Raw genomic sequence first — 21,055 nt, 5'->3', positions numbered from 1 at the left:
ACTGAGATTTCTGAGCTTTGGTGGTTGTTTACATTTCTTTCTACGTATACTTTGTCACTTTGCTCTAGGTCTGAGGATTAGACAAGAGTAACCTAGGTAACACTGAAACAGAAGTGCTTGAGTTTGGTTACGTATGTGTTGTAAAAGCAAAAAGAGAAATTAAAAAAGTATTCATTTCTTCAATTTAAAAATTTTGTTTGTCTTTATGCATTTATCTAACAAGTCTAGAGAACCTTTGCAAGTTCAAGATGTTACCTTTGATAAAAATCAGTGCATTATTATTTATGAAGACTAAATTATTAAGCTATGTTTGTGGGCTGGGATTTCACAGCAACTAAATAAAGGTTCAGGTTCATACTGCTCATTTGAATAGGAGATTTCTTTTACTCCTATGTTTTTTAAAACTCCTATCCTCCTACATGTTGAAGGCATTTCTGGTATCCCGTTTTATAAATGAGTGTCATTTTATACAGGCATTCATCTTTGTTCCTCAGGTACGGAGAAAATATTTTGGTCTGTGTTTAATTTTATCAGCAGTGGTGATACCATTTATAGTTGCTTGGGAAAATACTTTGTTTATTACATTCATGTACTACATTTAGGAGTGTGTAAGATTTTCTCATGATCTAGGCCCCGGCTATCATAAACACCATGTCTTGTAATCCATTTATTAAACATACTGAGATTGGTTTTTAAAGCATTTGAAGCATTTAAGTCCCACTGCCCTACCTCGGAAGTTGTTCTAGACCCAGAGCATTGACCCCCTAGATGTGCTGGTAGAGAATAATTACACCACTTCTCTGCAAAGGCTGAATTCACGTTGCCTTTCCTGTGACCAACTGTTTGTTTCCCTGGACATTGCAGTAGCCATGCTCTGTATCTGGCAGTTATGGGTCATCTTTCTTTTCCCTGACTGCAGATTCCAGATGAGTGCTAAGCAAGTCTTTAAGCAGATGCAATGCTTCTAGAATTTTACTGAAAATATCTCTCCCAGCACTTCATAGGATTATTTTTCCATAGCTGCATCACTTTGCATTACTACTGATCAACTGTTACACAGATTGATTCCTTTTTCCTGCAGGAATGCAAAGGGAAATATCATTTCTTTATTGTGGTCTGTATATCTGTAGGTTTGAAAAGTACTGCAGCAGTATTTCTAGCATGTTACTGTTATAGTGCAGATCACGTACAAAGGTCAGAATTATTACAGAATTACTACTGGCAAAAAATGTAGCTAATGTGAACACTGGCTAAAAATGTTTGCTTTGGTTTCTGGATCTTTCCTATTTAAAACAACTAACGTCCTGTGATTGGTCACGGCTGCCAGACATATTGAGAGCAGCAAGTCAAACGTTTTCCTCTACTGTCACCACATCTGCTGTTTTATTAAGTTTTGTTTATTATGTATTTACACAGTAACAATCCAAATATGGTATCCGCTTTGGTTTGGTTTGGTTTTCTAAAAAGTGAAATACGGTTTGTCTTCCTCTAATGTAAATATTATGTAATCTCACAACTCCTGCAGTGTGTAAGCCAAGGTACTGTGCAAATGCACAATTGTCCTTAAATGCCCTCAGAAAAAGTTTGCAAATCTATCAGGTATTATCCATCCTTATTTATAGGCAAGGACAGACTCTTGTGCAAAGTAAATTGAGGTAAAACCAATCGGCTTGTTTTATACGTTACCTATGTTACCTCACAGTACAGCACAAGAAAGTGTTACAATCCACTCAGTTATTTCATTTATTCCAGAAAGTCAAGTCACTTCAGTGTACGTATATATTAAAAGAAAAAAAATCACTCAGTACCACAAAGCTCTTTAAAGTCAGATTTCCATAAATTTGCACAGTACTAAACACTGACAGCATTAAGCAAATGAGAGCAAATAAGTACATTAAAGTGGAAACATGACTTAAGCAAATAGAAGCTGTTTTGTACTGTCCTATACCATTTCTATCATTCCATTTGTGGTCTGACTTTTTAATTAAAGAATGGTTTCAAAGTGCCTATAGGTAATCAAGAAATTAAATATGATTTTTTTAATTCTTATTTTTGCTGGTTCAACTGGAATTATAGCTGTCTTCATCTCCTGAATTTACCATTATTCTGCAGTTGCCATAGTGAAATCAGGTAGGACAGGCAAAGCTCTACTCGCTCTTCTCTTTGAACTTCACTATAAATAATGCTTAATCTATTGGTATGGCTTTAGAAATAGCTTTTAAAAATGTTAATGTGGATTTAGCAGTTGTGGAGAGGGAGAGATATACACAGGTCTCTAAGTGGAAGTCCTATTTACCCTTGGCAAAAATATGGTACCTGTGTGAGGAGCCCAAATTTTCCTCAACCAGGGAAGGAAAGAGAGGCTTGAGGAAAAAAATGTGTATGTCTGTGTCCATTTATACATCATGCTGTCAGATGCTTCCTAGTGGTGCTTTTATGGGGGATGAAGGAGTAATAGGGGCAGCTGTTTGTTTTTTGGTTTGTTTGTTTGTTTTTTTTTTGACTGAGTAGCTGTGTTTTGTAACTGTAATAGTACCATAATAGTAATATTACCACATCATTTCAAGTTAGCGTGCATCTAGTAGCCTAATGGAGAGAGCTTTGTCATTAGAGAAATTTCAGGTAGCACAGACTTGGTGCTGAGAAGCTCCGAATCCCACTGTAGATTCATCTGATTTTTCAGGAAGGCGATGTCAGGCTTGCTGAGTGTGTTGTATTGGCTTATAGGAATATGTAGTATCTACCTAAGGTGTTCTGGTCTGTTGTGCACAGGCCTACCTCTAAGTCAATTCACTTATTTAAAACTTTGTACAAAAGTTATCTCAAGTGTAGAAGTACCAATTTATAAAAAACATCGTGCCTCAAAGGCACACTGAGAGATTTTTCAGACCTCTAGTAGAAGTCAGGGTTTGGTATGGAGAGATCCTAGAAGTAGAAGGAAACGTGCAGTTGAAATTGCCTAAATGCTCACTGACTGTCTAATTTAATTAGATGATCCAGTTGTTCTCCCTGTATTTATTCTCCCTACTCATTTATTTTTCTATTTATTTATTTATTTATTTATAGGTTAAAACTACAGCTAGCTTAACCAGACGGAAACTCCCTCTTTTGCAAGACCACTATAAACTGAGGGGACAGACAGGAAAAATATCTTAAGTGTCTTTCATGGCCTATATTGGGCTTCCATTACTCAGTTCAAGGAAGAGGTGTCATTCCCATCTTCAGCATACACAGTGTGCTCAGGTTGGACCAGCTGGAAGCCTTATGTCAGCACCTCTCCCTAACGCTGCTTTGTGGCTGTTCATGACAAATGGATGTGTGTGAAAGACAGCTTTCTCAGGAGGGTACTGCAAGAAAACAGCAACTACGGAATTTAGGAACCATTTTTAACCTCTATCCTCCATTATGTTTTGAATGTTTTGGCATCACAATCACATGCACAGAGAGAACAGAAAATAAGCAGTTTAAGAAGTAAACATAGAACAAAAGAATTGCTCAAAATTTTGGCTGATAAAGGGGAGGGAAAGGCATCTAACCACAACAGATACTAATCATTTAATATACTTGCTCTGAGCTTTTCAGCAATGTAAGAACATAAAATTAAAAAAAAAAAAAAAAAAAAAAAAAAAGGTAACTGTGGTGTGCTGAAAATTAGCCACGGCTCAGAGTGAATGAGAACACTGGTTGATGTTCGGTTGTTCTTGATGTTTCAAGCTGCTTACTTGCAATCTTAGTTTACTTGGGAGGGAAAAACTGTATTTCATGATTTTTCTTCTTGTTGTTGCTTTTCTTTTCTATTAGTTTTGCTTTTGTCTTAAGAGGGGGAGCAGGAGGAGCAGGACTGAACAGGACTCAATCATTCATACTTTTTCTATTTATTTCATTTAAAGGGAATGCTAGTGCAACCTTTGATGCCCTTAAAAGACTGCCAACCAACAATTTTTCCCTTATAAAATACACTTCCTGTAAAGTAAAAAAGGGTAAGAAAAATAGTTACAGTGAAAAGATTATTGAAAACTAGAAGTTTTCAGTGCTTAATGGATTTTTTGCGTGCTTTATTAAAATGTTAAAAATATTTAACAGTGATGGTTACCAGACACCTAAACCAGCAATAAGCAAGACAAATCCTTGTATTATACATAAAGTTAATATTGCAACATTTTGCATGAGTTTTATTTATAACTTACCCACTGATGACATTAGACTCCATTTTCAATACTGTGGTTTTTATGGTGTCATCCAATTGAACAGCACAGGTGTGTACATTATCCTGACCTTTGGGGGGGGACATGGAGAGGGAATGTAGTCACTCTGAGTTTGTTTTGAACTTGTCTGAAAGGATTTTCCCATATTTAACACGATGACCTTGTGGCTATTGGGACAATAACATTCACACCATCTTTGGGAAGAGCTAACACACAAATGCCATATATGGAGTAAGTGACTTGACACAAGATCAATCTAGCAATTGCATGGCAAAGATAAATAAAACATGGGAATACAGAGTCCAACTTCTTTTCCACTATTTTCAATGCATTCTTATAATTATATGAGGGAAGGTGTTCACACTCATGTTCATACTCATTTTATCATGTTGCAGACTTCTGGCTCAATTCTCATCAGACATTGGTAGTAATATATCACTGTTATCTTGACAAATCTGGTATTTCTTCTAAACCTGAACAAGTGATAGTATTTTCCTCTGAATCTTCCTTCTTCTATTCTCCCTTATAAGGCACTGTATGTCTGTATAGTTTTCCTGCAAGCAGTATTTCTTATTTTAATGGTGAGCCAAAAAGATTCAGTGTGTAGTAAGCAAAGTTAAAATTAACTTGTTTCTAGGGTTGGTATATACTAAGCAAGAATAAATAACTTGTAAATAAATCTAGATAGCATTGTGATTTTTTTTTCAGAAGGTGATAAGGTTTCACAGTAGAGCTGTGATTGGCTGATAGATACATAAAAAGTCTGTGTGTATGCATGTATATGTACGTATATATATTAAGTGAAAAAGAAGGCAAAAAGCTGCTCCTTTTGGAAAAGGTGGGAAATAATCCCCAGTTATGCACCAGTTTGAGTTAATAACAAATGTAATAATTCTACAAAAAGCCCAGATGGTGTCCTGAAGTCTTTGGATTTTTATTTTTATTTTTTTTTTTTTGAAAGAAAGACTGGATATTTTGCAGGTGACAAGTTGCTACAAAAGATTTACGTATCTCAGGATGCATGTTTTCCAAATAACTAAAAATTAAGTTATTTTTAAATGTGAAATGAGGCAGGGCCAACTTGGGTTGTACAGACACTGGTTTTAACGTATTAACTCAGAAGGGCCCAGGGCATTAGAACTGATACATTCATAACAAAGAGCGTCAATGCCAGGCACAACTAAAATTTGCTAGCAGATTCCAAAGGAGGCAAAGAGTATTTTTATTTTCCACATCGGCGGAGGTGTTTGCTTTCCTTCTGGCTGGAGTTGAGGTGCCACAACAACGGGTAGCAAATGTAGCATTTTCTTCTTCATCTGTTCCCTGCTTAATACAGATAGGTGACTTACACTTCCAGAGACAGTAAATTTAAGTACAGCATCACACATAAAATATTTCTGCCTGTCAATTACACACAATGATGTGTTTGGCAGTTAAACTGCTAAGCAGCATTGTGTGAAGATACTCAGTGTGATTTACTATCCAGTCTTGGACTAATTCTCTGATCTGGGAAGTTGGAAGCACAGATGAGTTGTCCTCCATTTGTTAATTCATCTGTTACATTGTTTGTTTTATTGTATATTTGTGTATAAGAATTCTGAGATAAAGAATTGTCTAATAATTCATTCAAAATGTTGAGGTATCTTTAATGCTGGTTCCAAGATTTATACTGAGCAAATGGTAAATACAGGTATACAGTGCATTTATTTATCAACATTTTTGCGATCAAAATTTGCTGAACAACTTTTCCAATTAGCGTGGTTCCATTTTACAGTACTTATTAAACAAAAATAAATTACTGTGAGAGCAGTCCTGCATCCCCTCTTAAATGCACTTTTGGCATATCCTATCGCTCTGGCAAGCACTGTCACCAGATAAACAGCTGCACAGAAAGAAAGGATTTCTGCAAACTAGGAGGCACTCACAGATTATTCAGATATCATCTTGCACTGGCCTTCGGATGGCCTGTTACTTCCAGCCCTAAAAATAAACAACTATTAATCACCTAATGGCAACATGAGTTGACCAGCACTTATGGCTGCCTGGACCTCAATCTAACTCTACTCAAAAGCTTTTCTCATGTTTTCTGTCACCCAGGATAAGAGGTAGTTTGCAGCCAAGCATTCCTTTGAGAGGACTGCTCTGAGTTTAACAAAACGTTTCAAATAACCTCAGTAACTCCTCTCAACCTAAAGCTTAAAAGATGTAGAGTCAAACAATAGCAGCCTCACATCAGCAGTCTCTGTAGAGGGAACTAATAGGGATAAGGTTTTCACAGAGAAACAGTAACAAGCAAGTACCTCAGAAAGCACCATTTCTTGCCTGGGTTTACTCAGAAAGTGATGCTTACAAAGACAATATATGGAACATCTTTTTCTTCACACCCTTTCAAAGGATAGCAATAATTTTGCAATGTTGAAACTGGTATATATAAGTAGCACCACTTAACTAGAAGTTAAGCATGTTGTAGCATAGCATGTTGTAGGATGGAAAGGTATTGCTGCTTGAGTAAAACAAGAGGGAACAGTTAGTTGGTATAGAATATCAGACTCTCACCATCAGAAGGGAATTTATCAAATTTCTGAAGAAAATGTAAAAAACTTTTTTCCTATTGTGCATTTCAGACTGAGATTTTTTTTTGGTTGAGATTCTTTTGCTTACTCCTTTGCCCATCATCCAGGGTGCCGTAAGCAATACAAGATCCTTATATTCCAGGGAAATTTGGACCTATCTATCTCCAAATTACCAGTAAGGTAGCTGGAATATTCTCTATTATCTCTAACTTCTTTTTAGATAGATACTGGAACTAACTTCTCAGACAGCTAAAATGCATTGTTTTCCAAAATGCACGCCCAAGTGATCTCCATTAATGCTAGAGACAACTGTGACCATAATTTCCATCAAACAGTCAAGCACTACAAGGATTAACAATTTCTTTCCAAAGCACTGATACGAATATCACGGTAATTTTCACTACAACAGCCTAATCCTGCAACACAGGCATAAGGAGTACCTTACAGTCTCTCTTTACATCACAAAACCTTACTGACTGGTGTGCATCTAACCCATTTCAAAGATGCTGAGACTAAAAAAGATGTTCTACCTTAAGTACACACAGCCACTTAGAGAGATGAGCATCTCAAAGACTAATAAACACAAAGTATTATGTTTCAAAGAAGTTAGGACATAAACCAACAAAAATTGAAAAATTCAGAGTTCAGTCAAGGCTTAATGAAGAGCTGCCTTAAGCTCTTCACTTAGAAAGCCTTGATCCCTGTAAATCAGTGTAACCTTAATGTTATTTAATCATAGCTTTTTAAAGTTAATTTCCATGAGAACTATATTTAAAAAAACCCTAAGTTGTCATTGAGGATTATAAAAATCCTTTATTTGCCTGGAGAACAGTACTCAGATCTGAATGAATAAGTGTAAGTGGATAATGTGTTTCGACAGGTTGTTTATTAAAAATGTATTATGTAGCTAAAAGTTATATTGTATTTATAATATTTTAATGACAGTGCCTTGCACAGTTTTTGGTGCATTCTATTAATACGCATTTAAAAGTTGTGCTATGCAAAATTCTAAAATATTTTAAATGGTCTCTTATCTCCGTATAAATATCACTCGATTTGTTTTATTTCTCCAAATGCCAAGAGCAATTAAATCATATTATAAGCCCGATGAAATGCTGCTCTTTGATTGATGCTTTAACAGCCTCACTGAAGAGAGAAAAAGACTCTAGTGTAAACCAGAGTAAGCTGGTATAAAAAAAGCTCATTAAAATTTAATTGTATCCAAGAGAGGTGTGACTACAGAGACAGAGTCCTGATACTAGTTTCTGTCTACCTTTTTTCACCTGACAACTCCACCATTCCACATCAACTGAGTATCACATCAATACCTGGCATTCAAGGAAATGCTTACCTTTCTCAGCCCACAAAAAATTTCCATTTTTGAGTCAAAACCTACTTGGGAGTTGAGGTCTCACAGAATATTAACAGACTTAAAATTTTTTCTTGTCTTCAGTAAAAATAAGATTTCACCCAACCACTGTCGTAACATCAAATCTTAAAGCAGATTAGGTTTTACTTGCTTAATTTTACCTGAAGCAGCATAAACTGGATGCCTGGATCCCTGAGAAATAACACGCTGCTGACTTCTCTGTGTGGGACTTGATACATTGCTTGCTAGGGCCACGTACAAGTTCCCTATTATTTTTGAAAGTATGTGATGGGAACTTGCTAAACTTTTTCTTGAGATATGTTCACCAGCTAAATATGTTTTTGTACAGCTACTGCTACAGGTAGACAATATCAAGTAGCTTAAGGGAGTTTGGGAACAAAAATGTTGTTGCCTTCTGAGGTTACAAGTTAAGGACCAGATTTTTTAAGCAAAAAATATCTTTCAGTTATTTGATTTTACTAAGCATTGGAATTTTTTTCTTTGTTTTGACCGGATGTGGTGAAGTCAGAAGTAAGTATCTGTGTGATACCTTGAAGGCATGTTTTATTTAAGTCATAGTGTGCCACTGGTTCACAAACAAAAGTGAAATGTGGAGGATTTAAAAAGTGAAAGGAGTAATAAAAAAAGTTATCTTTAAATTGCATTCAGAGTTTTTAAGGATGCACTTCTTTTATGCACAAGTACCTTAAATTGATTTAAGCCTCTATATAAATGAACAATAGTAGAAATAGCTTGTTACAAATTAATCTGAACTAGGCTTGCTGTAGCTGTTAAAATGGAAAATTTCTTGCTAATCAAAGTCAGTTTCTGAGCAGTGGCTATTAAACATTTGCCAAGATATATAATACTGTGTCATCAGCAGTAGTAAACTGGTCTAGACATAAGGAAGTTGGCTGACTGATGCCAATTGACCTTACTTGAAAATGTGGTCTGCAGTTGTTGCTTACCAGCCTCACTCTGCCAATAGCCAGTTCCCTCCACTGACATATATAAGACTTCTACAAGTACCCAAAATAAAGCTTGACCCCTTAAAAAGTAAGCGATATTGTAGATTTTAATGTTTATAACTATGGGGTTTATTAGTACTAGTAGTAAAACCACTTTACTCACAACTGTGATTCTCAAGAACTGTATTAAATTGATTTAGAATGTAATAATTTATTTCCAAATCATTGTAATTTCCATAGTGCAAGTTAGAATGCCCTAATCTGCTTGATATTTTAAAAATAAAATAAAGTAACAAAGTCAGATTTCCAGCTGGCACTGACAGTGATTTGACATTAACAAGTGAGAGACCAGAATACAGTCCTTCAAAGGTACATTCAGATGTGACCGTCATAATTAAAATCACCAGCCAGGTAGACTGCTATGCTTTCATTTAACAAGTACTTTGCTGAGTTTGTTAAAATATTTGCTTAGATGCATGTATATTAGAAATAATAATTCACATGCCAGCATTTCATTAAGAGAGTCTCTTGGAATTAGAATTATTTACATTGTTCTGAGATGCATATAACCCATTTATAACAAATAGAGTAAGAATAAATAAAGCGAACATTTATTTAAAAACAACTGCAAGATGTTTTACGTTTCTGCTCAGTATCGAGCAGTGTGTTGAAAATGCATTTTTCATAAAACCACATGCAAGGCTTTTTGATGGTGAAAAAATCAACTCCCAACAGCCACATGTCTAGGCAAAGCCTTAGAAGCTAGTAGACCCCACACAGACATTCCAGAAGAAAAGACATTACTAGAAAGTAGTTTCTCTTAAAGTGAAGTAGAATATGCGTGAGCCTACTAGGCCGCTTCAATAAATAAATAAAAGTCATTTTTTCTTTTCTAGTTTCAAAACTGGTTCAACTGGAGGGCAAGTTAAAGCCAGATTCACTTTTTACTTTTTTTTTTTTTTACTTAGTTTACTTAGTTTTTTTTGTTTTGTTTTGTTTTTCTTATATGAAGATATGATTTATTATTTATTTATTTATTTATTTTAAGAACAACAACCGTTTGGCTCTTTGTGCTCCAAACACACTTAGGTGTGTTAGGAGCACATTCAGGTTAGCTGACTTTTACCTTCCTGGCTGTTCATCATCTCTCTGTGAAACTCCTTTCCAGGAACAAAGGACAGCATCCCAGGTTTATCGATGTACAAATCTATACTCCTTTAGCTATGGGTCTCTCAAAATCAGTGTAATTAAACCAGTACAAAAGATTCTCTGAACACTCCTGAATTAGTGCAAGGCTAACTTATTTAGAGTAACATGATCAGACGTAAGTTCTAGCTAAAGTACTGAGCATGTAACTATATTCAAGCTATATTTTACTATCTCCAGCATCTAACTTAAATCCTTCAGTTTATTCTTCGAGAGACACTGTCTGCTGCCCTTAGACTAAGTTTAATCTTTTGTATCAAGCCTAAATTAGGCTGCAGTTCCTTGGTAGCCTAAACTAATCCATGAGCCTTTGTGATTTGTCTTTCTTCTTGCTATACCATGGGGTCATAAGTCTGTCTGTCTCCCTTTTGGCACTTCTGGCACTCTGATCCTGCAATGAAGTGCTGCTAGAGTGCCTTGGTTGCCTTGTACTCACGACTTCTCATGTCAAAACTAGACAATGACTGAAACAGGATTTTTGTAATGCTACCTACAATAATTGATTTTTAAGTAAAGTAATGCAACTAGTGTAGACAAGTGTTACTTGCTCTGTTTATTATATTCCAAAGGAAGACAGCATCTGTATTTATTGTTTGTTTCTATTTTTACTGCGCAAAACATAGAATTAAAACCTTAATTAACTTGATCTCACTTCAGCTAAAAGAAAAGGCCATGTAGTTCAAAAAGCAATAGTTTCCCTGGAATAGGTAGAACTACAGGTTTTTATAACCTGTGCCTCTAAGTTTTTCATGATAAGAACTAAAGACTTCGGAAAGGGAGGGGGGGGGGGGGGAAGTTAAACACCTAGTTAGGGGGTTTACAATTTGTCTGAGCAAGAGCAAAATCCACAGCCAGTTACATACATTATAAGCTTGCTTTTTCATTTTAAACTTAAACCTCCTTCAAACAGCATGTCTTCCTCATGAAATGAGACAACCTGGCCTGTATCGCGTACAGTATCACTACAGCGTTAGAATCATTTGGTATGCTCAAAGGCTTTTTTCTCCTCGTTGCTACTAAATGAATCCCCTTTCCATAGCAAAACAAAGTAAGCATTCCGTCATTTTAGTTTATTCTCCTGTAAACCAAAGTCACCAGTTTTTTACATGTTAAGACTAATGCAGAAATATTATTTTCATCTTTACAGTTTTCAGCACTGAAATTTGTTCATCGTGATGGCATATAGGCACTTTGGAAGGAGTCAAATTGAAAAGGGTAGTTCTTACTTACAGATTACACTTCCCTACCTCATCCTCTTACACAAAAAGGTTGAGTGTCTTTTCAAATTAAGGCAGCAGTAATTAACCAGTGGCATTGTTTGTGATTTGCCAACTCTGGGCGTTAATGAGAGAGAAATTAGCACTTAGCAGCAGGAGTTCCTGATCCTCAGTGGCAAATACTTAATGTGCCAACAAGTTAATTTCGGTCTTAAGTACTCCACTTAAGTGTTTTTAAACAAAAGTATGGCATGTTTTTTATGTGATCGTACATATGCTCCTTGTGATATAAAGGTATAATAGAAGGAACGATACAATACAGTGAAAAAGTGCTACAGGCAGCACAGGGCAAATACTAACACAGTGAAAAGCAGGACTGATCTATGCGTTCATGCTAAAGATGTAGTTGTTCCTGCAATTAGCAGCATGCAGTGTGCCTGAATATATAATTTATCATCAAATTTGGCATTTCTGAACTTTTTTTTAAGCAAACGATATTCCTAAAAGTCTGATTTTATGAGTAGTGATGATAAGACAGAAAGACATAACCTTTTTAAGGAGTCTTAAAATGTTAATTTTATTAGAGATTGTAAGTTCAAATATGTAACAAATAACCTAAGCACAGTGCTCCATGCATTTTATGGTGGCTAAGGGATTCAGGCTGCCTCATGGAGCAAAATGAGCCCCTTAAAACTAGGGCTGAGCAGCTGCTCATTAGCATCAAGTTTTTTACCAGGTAAACACACTACTGAGCAAGTACTCATGTATGTTTCATTGATTCTGCCCTGCATGAAATAGTGCAATAGAAACATAAGGATCTGTAACGTGGAGATTACTGCTTTTAAAATAACATTGGTTAATACATAAGTACATCCCCCCTAGCTCCTTGTTGCTGTACTGTCCACATGAACCTCAAGAAGTGGGAATGGAGACAGGTCCTTAGAGGCAGTTGTTGGCCAGCCAGAGAAAACTTAGGAGCCATTTTTTAGTCTGTGCTTGCTTCCGTACTAAACATGTTGGAATATGCTAGTTAGTGCATCTGGATGTGTCACCATTTTAACCTTTCTACTTTCAAATGGTATCTTTCAGTTTCAAAAATCCCATTTGCCAAGGCGGCCTCAGCTATGCGGAGGGGTAATTTACTCAGCCACTAAATTGCAGCCTCTTCTAAGTTGGAGAGCAGTAGCCATAAACCAAAATGTTACAACACTATGCAGCAGTTTTGGGTAAAAGACTACCATATCTAATTGAAACGGCAGGAGGAAGCCACAGGGGTTTCTTCTTCCTTTGATGCCTGTTCTATTACATGAGCACATCAAATAGAGTTTTCCCTCCATTGTTGGAAAGAAACCACCCTAATGAAGCCAGTCTGGCACTGTCCACAGTTTTGAGTGCTTGCATTGTCTGTGGAGTAGACATTTAGGTTACTGTGCATCCCCCCAGTGCATTTTTATTATAATTAAACATTAACAAAAACTGGCTACCATATTGGTTGAGTACTCAGCACAGCTCTGCATATAAACCATTACATGACATTCTATTGAACTTTTTCTTGTACAGACGGTATCTAACAGCTCATCCTGCACTGTTGTTTTTGGCAAGTTCACTACAGCATATAATAAATCAAGGAAAGAAAAAGCTTTTTGGCCTAATGTTGTACAGACTGCTGTAATGCTAGACTACAGAAAGCAGTTCTGTTTTTAGACATCCTTTTACTAACCCAACATTCATAATTTATGATTTCACTGTAAAATTCCTGCAACACTACACCAAAAGTAATGCTGCCCTTTAATTAAGTGCTCTCAGTAGGAAAAACGTGAAACTGATGTGCAAAACATATCGCAGTACACAGTGATTGATAGTGATTACTTCTTTATGAACCCAGCCTGAAGGTCTGAACTTCCTGATGGGTAAAATAGTCCACAGGGCTACTTCCTGAGATTGCCTAGTGGGGATCAGTCAGAGCTAGTAATATCTGAGGAATTCCTCAGGCACATTTCAGAGACGTTACAGCAGAAACTTTCTGTTTCTTTACAAATTCTGCTTTACACTAATAATTACCTGAACAGCAATACATCATAGAAGTTATATTTCAAGGATTCATTGCTGATTGTTGTGGTACTGCAATTTCCATGAACTGGGACTTGCATCAACTTCTTTATTTCTAATGCCTACATGTCCAACTCTGAAAAAGCTGAGTGCATGGCGAGAGAAACTTCTGTATGTGTCAAAGTTACTAAATGTTATTTAAGACACTGGTCTGTTTTTACTGCTATGGGCAAGCTATTCAAAGAAAGAAAAAAAAAAAGACTAATGTAGGTTGTTTGAGTCTCTAACTAGGATTTTTATTAATGGAATGTGGCATTAATGATATATATCAATTCCACGCTGATTAAAATTTGCAAATTAAATGGAAGTCAAATACGATCTCAAATTTGGTAGTGAAATTAACAGAAGATTTACTTGTGTTGGAATTGCAGAGGTGGGAAATTACACTCCACCTAGCACAACCACATAAATTCATTTTCCTTTTTGCTTGATAGATTTGGCCCTGGATTAGTGATCTACTGGTATGGATTTATTGAAGAGCTGGACTGCCATCGTGAACGTGGTATCCTGCTAAAAGACTGCTTTCCTACTGACATTGTGACTCTGCGACACAGCATGGCTCAACGCTGATGGTGGGAGGAAGAGGTAAATCCGGAAGCAATTTTACTTTCCTGCAGTGTAAACTAATAGCAGCATCTGCCCTGAACTTCAGCTGAACTCCTGCTGCCCGTGCTTATGCTACTGCCTCTTTACACAAACATATCAAGAGTTTCTGTTTTGCTTCAGACCTCTCTTGTGATCAGCCAAAAAAGACAGACACAACCCACTCATTATCAGCATTTCTGTCTCTGTCAAACAGAGAGTTCCTAGATACTCATAATCTTTCTTCCTTCCGGATGGCTTCTTCAAGCATTCTAAACAAAGAAAACAGTGCAGAGGACGAAAGGTACAACTTTTAGATCTCATTCCTGTTTCAGAGTCACCTTTAAAAATAAGGGACTTCATGGTTTCACTCACAAGTTTATTCAGTGTTAGTGATCTGGCTGGAACACCTACACCAGGGTGGAAAACTGGTAAAGGCTGTTATTCAGGGGCTTAAAACAATACAGTGCATAGCTCATAAAGCCCAACTGTTGGGACAGGATCATGTAACTTCTGGCTCTTACAGTAAAAAGCCAGATTTTGAGGGAATAATTAGTGTGTGTTTCCTTGCTGTCTTATTGCTTTAAAAAAATGAATCCCAAGCTAACTATTAAAAAAATAACTAGAGCTAAGGGATTCTTAGGGAGTGGAAGTGAAAAGCAAGGATTCATTTTATGCATATGAGCCTGTGAACTCTGCGGTACATATTCATGTTTTTTTTATAAAAAGTTTAATGATGCCAAAATAACTTGTGTTTTGTCTTCCCTTTTCTCTCTCCCTGCCCAAGAATCCATACCTAGGAGTTGTTCTCTTAAGTAATGAATCTGTCTTAACCCCTGCAGGTACTGTAACATGCAATTTTCTGGTATATTGAAGTCTAGAAGAACAATATGCAGGGGCTCTCCATGTGGGTTACTTTTGAAGAAGATTATCTTGCTGGTGTTCAAGAAGTGGAGTAGAAAAAAAAATAAAACAGTGCTTCTTATGGGACAGATAAAGTATGCAAGTGGGCTAAAGTTTCCCGAGTACTCATGTATTCTTGTAAGATAATTATTTTTCTCAACCACCATGACTGGAAGTACACTGAAGTGGCCGTTAGCCCCCCTTGAAATTTTGAGGGGTTCAATCTCATCTTCTTTCTATACTCAGCACCACTCAGGGAGCAATATTCGGACTCAGTTTTGCTCTCTGAGTTAGAGATCTCTTAATAAATAGTGTCAAGTCCAGCAGCTGTTTTCATTACTCCTTTCTTTGCGAACAGACATTCAAGAAAGGACAAAATATTTTCAAAAGTCAGCAAGAGTTTGTCTGTATGTTCGCCACGTCCAGATTTCAAGAGCAGTTCAGCAGAGGTACAGATTCCATTGTAGAATTAGAGGTATATTAACAGTACCCTTAAAGCACAAGTTAATGACCTCTTCCCTAAGGAAAAAGTCTTTAAAACATTACTGTGCATATTCATCATCTTTCAGTTGGTGATACTTTGTGCATCTGTATGATTTCAGAAATCACAAGCACACTTTCTGCAGTCTCACCTTCGGTTTAAAGAAAGGATTTTTTTTTTTTCATATGAATGCGTAGTATTTTTATTTTGAATATTTAGTTCTCGCTTTAACACTTTCTAGTAAGCTTTAAACAGAAGTTTATCATTTTGACAAATATTTCATTATCAGGAAAAAAATATCTTTAGTCTTTCAAGTGCTCTTTTCCTTGCTGAGAGACAAGCTAGTTTAGCCCCTCTACAGTGAGCAATTGGCATGTTGAGATTATTTGCTTGGTTTTGAATGTGTTCTAGTGAAAAGATTTATTAAAAAAAAAAATCAAACACCTGCAACTCATTTATGTTCAATTATTTAAGGTACTGTACTTAGCTTATTTTAACTGACCAGCTTTATGGATCTGCACATAAAGATGCACAGAAACAATCTGTGAAGTGTACCTGCTTGATGCTACACAGAAGCTGCAGTTAGGGTGTTGCTGCCCCTAGGACTTTTAACTGTAGATTAGGTTAGTGGCATGTGTAAAATCAAGAAGTAATGGTTGTCTAAGTGAAATAGGTTTTAAGGGCAAACTGAATTTGTTTTGGCTAGTGCATATGCTTTCTGTTGTATGAAATCATTTAAATCAGCTTTTACATGATGCACTAATGCTGTTTTTTCTTTTTGAATAAATTAAATTTATCTGCACAGATGTTGAAAATTCTGCTCAACCTCCATCAAAGCTTTGCTTTATTTGTTTTTACATTAAACAAATTTATGTGGGGATACACAGATAAATCAGGTTAGGCTTGTATTTGTTTATTTATTCCTCTACCTAATGCTGTGACATAACAGGTTGGAAAGCAATACAGCTGTCTTTAATCAAAGTTTTGACCTCATCTTTATGTATATTGCCCCCTTTAAGAATCTTGGTATTAGAATGAAGTTGAAATAAGCCACAAAAATGTACATACTGTGCTAATTTAATTAAGTGTAATCAAGCAAGCTTTGCCACCACAAAAATTATGCTGTGTCAGTACTTTAAATGCTGAAAACAGAACATCATAAAAATTAAAACTACATTGTTATTCCAACTTGTATCTTGCCTCCTTTGTGTATTTTCTGTTTATCAGATGTAAACATTAACTTACGTATTAAAGATGAGAGACTGTTTGCTTGTGTTTTTTTTGTTGTTTGTTTTGTTTTTTTAAGCAATGCTGTAGCCATTAAACCCTAACATTAAAGCCATATCCAGTTTTATGGAGTAATCTGTAGAGTGTGCTAATGAATTATGCCAAGCCAGAAAGCAGAAGTGTGCATAAAACTGAATGATGTTCTTACTGGCATATATAGACTTGCCAAGCATCTGCTCTTAGAAACACCATAATAAGGCCTGTTAGAAGCTTTAGAAATTGGTGCAATTGTGTTGAACATGGAAGTAAAACTTCGTTGTGTAAGAGTAACAACAATTGTTGCAGGGCACACTCTAGTGTACAACAGTCCAAACTAAGAAAACATTTTTAGCATTCCTGTATTCTGGGAGCTCATTATTAGCATGAATTGAACAATCTTTCTCTAAAGCCAGCTCAGAGCTGAACAAAACGTCTGATCTAAAGATGAAAAAAAAAAGGACCAAGTGTCTTCCTGTGCTTACCTCACTATTTTTTATAATTATAATAGTATAGATAGTTCATAAATACTTTTTATCCTATTTTGTTGTACTTGCTTATTCAAAAATCTCATTCTTTTCTGGTATTTGCTTTCAGATTTCTCCACCACCTTCTGGGTTCTCTTTACCATCCAAGCTACTAGAGAGGACTATTCACAGCCCTTTCCATTTGCCTTTACTTCCTGCCCTTTTGATTTTCCATCTTGTTGAACTATTTCTCATTTATTTACTCAGTATCATTTACCCTTGTTCCCCCTTTGAAAAAAATCTGTCCTATGTTTTCTACTGCCTACTTCTATTTCTGCTAGTGTATCTGAGGAGTGCTGTTTCCAGTTCCAAGTGTGTTAGGGCTGACCCACCATCTCAAGTAATTTTGCTTTTACTCTTCGGTGGTGGATTTTGATACTGCCCTCACATTTCCTTGTATATCCCCGTGGTGTAACACAGACACATGTGAATGTTCTGCATTCTCTTGGTCTGAAATTATCATTTTAGGTCATTTCCACAGGCTGGGAATGTTGACAGAGCAGCGCTCTAATGCAGCTTAATTGTTCCTATCTAGCACAGAGTTGTACAAAGGACAGTAGGTAGTGCCTCTGTACTAGGACATGCAGGGCCTATGTTAGGAATTTGACTGTTAAGACTGGCTTTCTGCAAGCACCTGCCAAGCTTTAGCAGTGCTTCTCTGAGAAGGTCTATGGAAGTCAAATGTTTGGCTTCCCTCCTGTGACAAAATTTCCTTAGCTCCAAAGGGAAAAGATGGCTAGCTCCCCATTTTTGAACCACAGTTCATCTGGCAAAAGCTCATACATCCTATAGGTTGTTCCTGTTTACATCTCTGCAAGGGTCAACAAAAAAAGTGCACAGAACTGAACTCTATTCTTCCTTTTACTCAAGCTGAAGTGGTCTCATTACTTACATAGCTTCTAAAGGATCTTCTCAGTTAGATGGTGAATAGTGAGTGAGGATCAGTTGTAAGAAACATGCTTTTGTTATTTGGGCAATGAGGTTATAACTATGTTAAGACCAATGCTGCTCAAGTATTAATTTACTGTTATGGAATAAAATAGCAGGCTGCCTACAAAACCCCAATTCTAAGTCACAAAGGGCTATTTGTTGTGGATTTGCAGGTTATTTAGAAATAACCATTTTATTACTTTGACAAAAGAAGAAACCTCAAGGGCTTGCTCTTTACAGTTGTGTGATAGGAACTTCGAGTGTGCCTGTTGAAAAATGAGCTAACTAACAATGGGAGCTTGGCAGCAACTTCACCATTTATAGAGAAACCGTCTATCTAGGACGATCTGTATAAAATAGACTTCGCTTAGGTTAGGGAAAGGTCACAAGTTACACAAAGTTTGGATAGTCTAAATGCGTTACTCAAAACTAACTCTCCTGTGTATAGTAAATATTATTTGAACCTGTATTATTAAGAACATGCCAGGATTCAAAAGATTAAATAAGGAAGATGTAATTATGAGCTAAATAATAAACAGAACAGTTTTAGTCCCCCTTGTGTTTTTCACTTTCCTGCTATTGTTTCATATGTGGCTGTTATACAAAGAGCAGCTTAGGTCAGCTACTATAAATTACGTTTCTCGTACAATAGTAATCTACTAAAATCATTTCAAAGCTGGATCAAAGAGCTTCAAAAGACTTTGTGAAAACTCTTCCACATAATAAAGAGACTTCATTTTGACGTCCTATTTTTATAAAGATTTTTCTTGATTTAGATTCCATCTTACAGTACTCAGCTAGCTGTGCTAATATTATGTTATTGGAACACACAAGATCTACATAATTCATTTGCAGCCTAAAATAAATGCAAAATTGTAATATTGAATAACCTCTTGTTAAATGCATTACCTGGTTTTTCAGGGTACATTTTCTAAGCTGACTTACGTGAAGACTTATTATTAAAGAAAAAACAGGAAGATTTCATGTGAAATTTTATCTGACTTTCTTCCCTCTACAAACATAAAAATCATGTTTACAATGATAAGAATTTTTCACAATAGTGGCAGTAGTTCTGTTTAGCGGCTTTTAGCTGACATCATGTCCTCTAAGACATTAGTCTCCCCTGGACTTCCTCCCCTCACTCCTGGCTTTCACCTAACCTGAACAACTACATGTCATCTGCACAGATCCACAGATGTGGCATCGCGATGTCAAAACAAAATGAAATGTCAATGCAAGTGTATGGAGGCAAAGTAACAATATTGAAACCATGTCAGTGCACATCTACAGAGACCATGTTACTCTGTCACTGTGATTTTAGGAAGATCACTTTGAGATGTCAAAATGAAATGAAACTAAGTCAATTAGGTAATAACAATTGTGGTTCAGGGATTAATTGAGGGCCTAAGGTGAAGCCAGTGACCATTAACCCCAGCTAGTTATTAATTCTCAGAGAAATATCCTTGGCTAAGGTTATTCTCATTATGAGACGGAGTTTCTCCCCTATATTGTGTAAATACTTTTTGCTGTAGCCTCAACCAGCAATAGCACAAAGGGCACTGAGGCATGTTAGTGATAAGTTTTCCTAGAAAGTGAATCCACCTAATACCTGGCAGAAACTTTTTTTTTAAACATGAGTAATGACACAATGATTTAACTTGATGTCCAGTCTATGGACAGTCTGTCTATGAACAGACGGATTTACAGTAATGTTTACTTCTAAGAACTTTCCTAACAATAGGAACACAGAGAAGTATTAGTACAGAACAATACATTCATACAGCAACCACTGTTTGCATGGCATAAGCATTCATCAAAAAGCAGACGTGTAAAACAATCAAACAATTACAGAACTGTTCCAAACAATAATGTTATTAAATAATTATTTTTAGAAGTATTTTTAACATTTAACAAGTAGCAAGTCAAGATCACAAACTTCATGCAAATTCAGGCTTCTAAAGTATACAGCTGTAGCATGAAGACATAAATGCATGATGTATTATGGTTGTAGAAAGGAGATGTTACATATCAATGAGATTCATACCTGGATCAATGCTTCCTAAGTACAACATGCTGTACAAACACATGTGAAGTCTCCCTAGGCTCTTGTCTTAAGGAGAGAAGACAAAGTAATATAATTGTTTTATTTTTATATATTTATAAATATGTATTGATTTCTTTATAAATATACTACTATGTATACTACTATATATTACTGTATGTAATTATTATTGCTACTAATAAAAATAAGCTACCCTCTCTTTCAAAAGTCTCATTTTATTTGTTTGCTTTTTTATAGGTGTTTTGGTAGAGGTCTAGAGTAAAGGGCAACAACAGTACACTTATCCGTATCTTATAGAATGGTATTCCATGTTTAAGTGTTGAGGAGAGTACAGAGACATTTCTGCAAGTTGACAAGTGACAGTGATGTTGACAGGGCATGGCACAGACAAGAGCTGCACCTTGAGAAGCCTGATCTAGACCCTGTGCAGAGCCGGCAGGTTTCAGAGCTGGAACCATTGTTTTTGGGCTGTCTCCTGTGTAAAGCTGCATGGAAGTACTTCAGAAGTGTTATGGACATTTCTAAAAGCACTTTGGGGGTGCATGGTATATTACCAGAAAACAAAAATTGTGTAGAAACAGTCCACACAAAAAAATCCAGTATTTCCCTTTGTAATTTTTTTTTTTTTTTTTTTTTTTTTTTTTGCTTTCCCATAACAAG

General features: G+C 36.2%; 1 protein-coding gene across 4 annotated transcripts in view; it reads left to right on the top strand.

Moving 5' to 3' along the window:
- Positions 1 to 20,498, top strand: part of C5H15orf41 (chromosome 5 C15orf41 homolog) — a 128,271-nt gene extending 107,773 nt beyond the window's left edge. The window contains exons 11-12 of one of the 4 annotated variants that reach the window (XM_032189341.1): positions 14,082 to 14,232; positions 15,072 to 20,498. In XM_032189341.1, the coding sequence (XP_032045232.1) occupies positions 14,082 to 14,217 (136 nt within the window). In that variant the 3' untranslated portion in view covers positions 14,218 to 14,232; positions 15,072 to 20,498. Of the gene's footprint in view, positions 1 to 3,066; positions 3,599 to 14,081 lie in introns of those variants that run through there. The other 3 variants (XM_032189350.1, XM_032189340.1, XM_032189348.1) reach the window with 3 other exon arrangements.
- The last annotated feature ends 557 nt before the right edge of the window (positions 20,499 to 21,055 follow it).

The sequence above is a fragment of the Aythya fuligula genome, chromosome 5 (genome assembly GCF_009819795.1).
Source record: "Aythya fuligula isolate bAytFul2 chromosome 5, bAytFul2.pri, whole genome shotgun sequence".
Taxonomy (NCBI): Eukaryota; Metazoa; Chordata; class Aves; order Anseriformes; family Anatidae; genus Aythya; species Aythya fuligula.
Note: the sequence above shows the minus strand (reverse complement) of the source record. Positions and strands in the feature narration are given on the sequence as shown.